Source organism: Vespula pensylvanica, chromosome 25, assembly GCF_014466175.1.
Source record: "Vespula pensylvanica isolate Volc-1 chromosome 25, ASM1446617v1, whole genome shotgun sequence".
NCBI classification, from domain to species: domain Eukaryota; kingdom Metazoa; phylum Arthropoda; class Insecta; order Hymenoptera; family Vespidae; genus Vespula; species Vespula pensylvanica.
Window position 1 is genome coordinate 2,200,183 of NC_057709.1, and position 7,543 is coordinate 2,207,725.

General features: G+C 26.2%; 1 protein-coding gene across 1 annotated transcript in view; it reads right to left on the bottom strand.

Annotated features, from left to right (window-relative positions):
• Positions 1-3,644: 3,644 nt before the first annotated feature.
• Positions 3,645-7,543, bottom strand: part of LOC122637222 (fatty acyl-CoA reductase wat-like) — a 9,138-nt gene continuing 5,239 nt past the window's right edge. Inside the window, exons 2-7 of the mRNA XM_043829225.1 lie at positions 7,340-7,485; positions 6,476-6,585; positions 6,218-6,413; positions 5,885-6,124; positions 3,990-4,247; positions 3,645-3,901 (exon numbers count right to left, since the gene is read on the bottom strand). Coding sequence (XP_043685160.1) covers positions 3,814-3,901; positions 3,990-4,247; positions 5,885-6,124; positions 6,218-6,413; positions 6,476-6,585; positions 7,340-7,485 — 1,038 coding nt within the window. The 3' untranslated portion in view covers positions 3,645-3,813. The remainder of the gene's footprint in view (positions 3,902-3,989; positions 4,248-5,884; positions 6,125-6,217; positions 6,414-6,475; positions 6,586-7,339; positions 7,486-7,543) is intronic.

Sequence of the window (7,543 nt, forward strand, 5' to 3'; positions counted from 1 at the left end):
TATTGTTTTGATTCTTCCACTCTACAGTGATCAAAATAAAAATTTTTGAACAAAGATATACAGGTACTATAAGTTCTGACTGTAAAAAAATCATTGTTATCAATTAATTAGTAAAATTGTCATTGTTATTAAATATAATTGAAATTGAAACCATTAAATGAAGTTTTGAAATATATCAAAATGAAAAACAAATCAACATATCATAAATGGAAATATATATTTCAGGTATTATTATATTATTAATATTATTTTTAACAAAATTATATATTATTTATTCCTATTTACTATATATAGTATATATACTATATATACTATATAATTTAAATCTTTCTTTGAAAGAGTACATGAGACAAATATTAATATTTTTCATTATATAGCTTGCAGAAATAAGGAAAACGAGAAAATGGAAATATATTTTCATAAAATGATTCGAAAATGGAATCTCCTGAATCTAATATACAATTGTTGTAATTCTAAAATACAAATGAAAAAAGTCGTTATACTTTTTCAATTACTAGATAAGAAATAATATATCATCAATCATTCTTAAAATATATCCAGAAACAATTATTCACAAATTTATAAAACGTCCAACATACTTTGTTATTTTACTACTACCGAATGGGACTTTACTAATAAAAGATGGAACGAACTGACAAGAAAGTTAACGACAGAAGATCGAGAATTGTTTTTCTGTGATATGAAAGACCTCGTTTGGGATAGTTATTTTCAAACATATTCCTTAGGGATAAGAATATTCATCTTAAAGGATCCCACTTTACCGCTTCCAGAAGCTTATATAAAATGGCGAGTATAATATAAAAGAGTATAATTTCTTTTCAAAAAATTGCAAGTCAACATTAATTTACTGGCTTTAAAAGGTTTATGTCTGAAAATTTGATAGACCATATCAATTTACTCGTTTGCAAACCAAATGTAACTTTGTTTGAACACCTTAAAAAATGAATTCGTAAATTGAATAAGAAATATTCAATTAAGAAAAGGAAGATAAAAATGGTAATGATGACAATGAAAACATGGCGATAAAAATAATACTTTTGCTGACCAAGACAAAGAAGAAAGAAGAGATATAAAATTAAATAATGAAAATATTATATATATTTAGAAGATTTAATTAGAAGATTATAAGATGAAACAATAGATACATATTTGTCTGATCTGCAAAAACAAATTATACTTTCATAATATAAATCAAACTATGTTCCGATAAACATTGAACATTAAAGAATTATGTTTATGCTAATTTGGTTGATACTTTTAAAATTTTAACTTAGAACATATTCGCACAATTACAACTAGATATTATCTTGATAAAATTAACAGACAAAATTATCAAAAACTTAATTTTCATCGCATAAATTTTGAAATAAGTTATGTCATATTGTTAACTCAGATAACGAGGATTTATATAAAGAGAGTAATATTTTATTTCTTACACAACTAATGAAAGTATTGAGAAAAATTGTAGATATAGAAGTAATTCAGTGACCTAATTTGATATCAGTGGCAAGTATTATTGCATTTAATACAAGTATCATTGCATTTAATACAAATATTACTAAGCTTTATGCTCGATATACAAATTTATTATTTTCAGATGAATACAACATTCAAATAGGTCACCAATGTAATGACTGCTATATGATGACTATTACTACATGGGAAAATTAAACAGAATACTTTTCAATGTAATGTCTCAATCGATATGAGAAATATCAACAACTAAAGAATTATCTATCTTTTGGGTCAATTGGCAAAGAAGATAACTTCTGTGAGAAAAAAAACAAATATATAATGAAAAAGAAGTAAAAAGATTATAAAGAAGTATTCGAAGAAAGATCGGCTGTGAAGTCCTTTAATTATACGTTTCATATATACATATGTATATGATTTCATTTAAATTCAGTGACATAGCATTATCAATAGTAAAAATAACACAGTTTAGTGTTATTTCTAATTGATTCTATTTCATATAAAAATATGAAATAAATATATTTTACATATTAATTTTAAAATTCAATTCATTAAATTAAATGTAATCCATATTAAATCTTAATAATAATACATTTTGACTTAAATTATTTTTATGAAAAAGAAAATTAAATGAATTTAACTTAATTAAATATTAAAAACAACAATACATAAATTAATTCCTCTTAACGTTAAATTCCTCTTAACGTAGTTTATCAATATTCGTCTAATAAAAGAAAAATACTCCCAAATCTTGTAAATTTAATAATTTATAATCTAATCTCTTATTATATATCTTATATACCTCTTTTTATATACCTTATTATGTGCCTATTATATATATATATATATATAAAATAGAGTATATAATCCTAATTCCAAAATAGTATAGAGTGAAGCTCACTTTCAGGCGCAATGTTTCATATTTTCATAGAGATTATGTAGAAAAAAATGTTAATATTAATTATATTAAAATTATTATTCGAATCATCACTTATACCTAAAAAAAATAAAAACTTCGGTTACGAAGCAACAATTAAAGGTTTATGTCGATGAAATAAAAAAGATTTAATATATATATATATATATATATATATATATATATATATATATAAAATATATAAAAAGAATCTTTGAAAATCTTCGTAATTATTTCTTTCAAATCTATGTGATTATATCAATTGAGCGATTATATCAAAATTGACGAATGGAATCTTCGTAAAACTCAGAAAATTGCTGAATATTCTACTAATTGTAACAGTCTAAGAAGTTTTGTCAATATATTGTTGCATAGCGATAATCTTCGATAATCTCTAATAAATGTAACATAATACTAAAAGCTTGCAAAATAATCACACACGCTGTTATAACATTTCGGTTTTACATATTAAAAAAGCTTAATCATTGATTGTCTGTAACAATATATTATTTGTGTCTTCAAACATAAGTAACATAAACTGCAATTTAATCGTTTTACAATATTACAATTCACTCACAAAAAATATAAATTAATAACAAATAATATTAAGTAACTGGAATTATAAAAACATATCTTATTATATCATAAAATCTCATTTATAAATATAACAAACTGCGATAATATAATTACATCAGGATAAGAAATTGATTACAAGCAATAATCGAAAAATTAATCGACAAACTTACAATTCCATTATAACATATACAATTTATAAGTTAGAACATATACAATTCTATTAATACTCATTGAAACTTGAAATCAAACATTAAACGCTTTTTTTCAACTTTAACGATCAAGATAAAAAAAGAAAAGAAGAGAAATGAAAAATTATATCGTCATACGATTTAAACAAAATATTCTACTTTATTGAAAATCTAATATTTACTCTTTTGATATAACTAAATTTAGTTTTCTTTCTTCTTGTAAATTCTTATTTAGAACATTAAGAAACTATAGAAAAATTCTATTAAAATCGATATTCAATCTTCTATAGAGCGTCTGATTTGTTCAATTTAAATTTCGTAGATTTTTTATTTTAGTGATTTTAATATCGCCATTCTTACAGAATAAGAAATTGTTTGAAATTTTTTTTCGAATCAATCTAAGAATTTTAGTTGCCGTCAATATGTATTGAATCTGCGAAAATATAGCCTACTTTACAATATATAGAAATAGTCATAAATTTCCTAAAAGTAATGCGTTGTTTAATAAATAATGAAAAATCATAAAGTTAAACCAAAACATCTATCGGAACTTTTTGAAAAAGATTCTCCAAAATTGTAATATTAACTTCCTCAACGCCACGCGTTGATTATCTTGTATCTTTTATGCACAGACGAACGTTACAAGAGTCTGCAAAACATAGCCCTCGTGATTATAAGAAATACACAGGCGATAATAAGTTTCAATGCTTGATGCATCCAGTACAGCCTTAAAAATTCGAGAAACAAATATAATTTGAAAGTCATTGTCAACGATTTAGACATTTAATAAAGAGAGAAGATAAAAGAGAAGATACCTTCGCCATTTTATATGAGCTTCTGGAAGCGTTAAAATGGGATCCTTTAAGATGAATATTCTTATCCCTAAGAAATATGTTTGAAAATAACTATCCCAAACAAGGTCTTTCATATCACAGAAAAACAATTCGCGATCTTCTGTCGTTAACTTTCTTGTCAGTTCGTTCCATCTTTTATTAGTAAAGTCCCATTCGGTAGTAGTAAAATAACAAAGTATGTTGGACGTTTTGTAAATTTTGTTATATATTTTCAGTAACCTTAAAAGGAAGTGTAAATTCGTTGAAAATTGCATGGTCATTGAAAAGGTAAATGCCGCATATAAAAAAAATCAAAAAAACTTTGAATAAAAAGAAAGATGTATTAACATTAGGAGTTTGGATGAAAAACTAGTTCTAAGGAAGAAATACAAAGTTGAAAGATGATGAAAGACTAAATAATGCAACTATTTCAAGGAAAGAAATTCGAAGATTACGTATTAGAGAAAAAATTATTAGAAAGAAGATGAGAGATCCAATTTTATTATCAGAATTATTAATTTATAATAACCTCTCGAAAAAGGAAAAAGTAATTATAACAAAGATCTTGCATTTAGTTTGTAAAATGTATGAGATTGGCAAAATCTCCCTTAATTTTATGAAGAAGTATATTATACCTAAAAAGAAGATGCTGACAAATATGAAAAGTATTATTAGCCTAGTATTTTATTCGTGTACAATTTTCATACGAATTATATAGAAATTAATGGAAAAACAAAATCAGACTGAATTGGGAGATCAGTTTTGCTTTCAAAAAAATGTCGAAATATACGGAGCGATACTTTAGGCCAAATCTTAAAAAGTAAAATAAGGGAGAACAAACACTCGTTTGTGGCATTTGTAGATCTGAAAAAGATTGTTTGTACCGAGGTTTTTGGGAATTGAAAATGACTGGAGTCAAGTATAGAGAAATAACTTTTATTAATAATCTGTACAAGAATCAAACTCTACTGATAAGAATCGTAGAATATAAAGGAGAAGCAACTGTCCAAAAAGAAGTAATTTTCGGCTGCAATCTATCTCCCTTATATTTTAATGAGCATATATAACATACGATAAGGAAAATCGAACGGAAATTTAAGAGAAGTCATAGTTCAAAAAGAAGAAATCAAAATCCGAAGGTTTTTTGATGATATTGTCAAAAACAGGGGTAAAAAAAAAGTAATAGAATGTATTAAATGAAGTCAAATGAGGCAGTTGGTACTAGGTTAGAAAGTGAAATAAAAAAGAAAATATGTTAATTTTGCAACAAAAAAAAAAAAAACAGTAAAATGTCCAGTGATGGAAAAATCAAGGAGAACACAAAATCTAGACTAGCTCAAGCAAAGAAAGTATTTCTGAGGAAGAGAAATCTGCTCACGTTAAACATAAAGTTATGTATTGGAAGGTCGTTTTAATAAATCTCCGTCTGGAGCGTGTTATTGTATGGAAGTAAAATGTAGACAATAATTACTACAGAAAGAAAGAAAATAAAAGCTTCTGAAGTACGGTGTTACAGAAGAATGCTGAAGATGAAATAGATAGAACGGATTAAAAATGAAGAAATGCTGAATCAAGTTGATGAGATAAAACACATCTCGAAACATCCACGACTTGAAAATGTAATTTTTGAGAGAACTGTATGCAATAAAAACGGTGAAGTGAGACGAATGTATCCGTATAATAAACAGATATCATAGTAAATATAAGCTATATTAATTATGCTGATGTGAAAAGAATAGGATGGCATAGGAAGCTGCATATTAGTCTATGAACTGATCATTCGAACCAATCAGTCTTGAACAAAAAGAAATATCGGTCATTAGAACTTTTTTCTATTTTCGTCTTGTGATAGTCTTTCTTTAATAAGAAAAATTTACCTTGGTTGTTTAATCATACACAATGCGATCATATCGATTATAAAAGCTGGTAATAAATGCAAAAAACACGTGTAGAAAAGATGAATTGGCCGATATTTTGTATTCCTAAAGCTATAATACCAAATTGCTTCATTAGTCGGTACTGATAGCATATACTTGGCCGACATATCTTTCAATTCCTCGAAAGTGATTGGATTATCCTTAGACACGTAATTATAAATGGGTATTTGTTCGCTGGATCTGAAAAATTATATGTAACAGTACGAATTAATTTTATTTTGTCTAATTTTCATTTGATTTCATCGAAAATATTCCTGGTAAACGTGACCCTACCTTCGATTATTTGCTATGTCCCAAGCACTAACGATTAGCGCATTAGTCGTCAGATCTCCGGGTACTACGCTCACCTTCATCGATCCATCGCAATGATTAGTTCGTATTAATCCCATTGCACCACCTGCTGTAACTCCCACTAGCCCGTACATGTTATTGATCCATCCACAAATAGGTTCTCGATACGTGGGTATCACTACCGAATATTACGATAATTAACAAATATTATTTATTACTCTGTTCTACGTTACTACCAACCGATTCCTGGACGAAATATTCCAATTGGTATTAAGTCAGCATGCTTTTTTACAACATTCTCAGCAATTGATTTCGTGTAAACGTAAGTATTCGGCCATATTCCGAGTAATCTAAAATTAGAAATATCAGTGTATTTTTATGTAACGTTCATGTGACTCATTCTTTCAATATATGTTTAACACATTCAAAACCAATAATGTAGTCCTACGCCATTTTAGAATTTTTAGCTGAATACTGGTAAATTAGTTCTATATTATTTCAAAATTAATAACTGAATACAGATAACATAGTTTTAACCAAAAATATTATAATAGTTTGCAAAGAATTGACCTATCGAGGAAATTTTTTTTAATATTTTTACATGTTTAAAGAACATGTTAATTATTAATATTTTTGTTCAGTTCCATTTAATTTTATTAAATTTCATTGTCAAACATATTAAATTGTTTATTATTTCTAAATTTAATAATGTTTCATAATTCAAGTTATTATCGTAAAATTATTATAGAAAATAAATCTGCAACAATGTAATGAAATTTTACATTATATTTATTCCCAAAAAATATATTTGACGAATTGAATCAATTCTTTCGATTTTAATATTTTCAATAATTTTTCGTCGAATGTTTTACATTTTTTTGGAATTTTAAACAACGAATGATTATAAATATGACATTAAGAAGCAATATTTCGTATATTCACATACATATAAATAGCAGAACCTTGCAATATTCAGTGATAGACTTTTGGAAATTATATGTGGCATCTACCTAATTATCTAGCCCCATACACACAGATCGCGAATTTGTTTATAAATAAATGTAAAAGATCTGTAAACGTGAAATCGCTCGGAGATAAACGTACTGTGGTGTAATATCATCGAGCAATTTTTCATCAATAGAATCCATCAAATCGATGAATTTGTCGGCATCCATCGGTGGATCATAAAACTTCTCCTCAATCGGATTTTGAAGACAATTCGCATAAGCCGTTGATACGTGGACGAAACTCTACAATATCGAAGATAACGAACATTTGCTAAAGTCAGATAATTCAATGAAATATCAT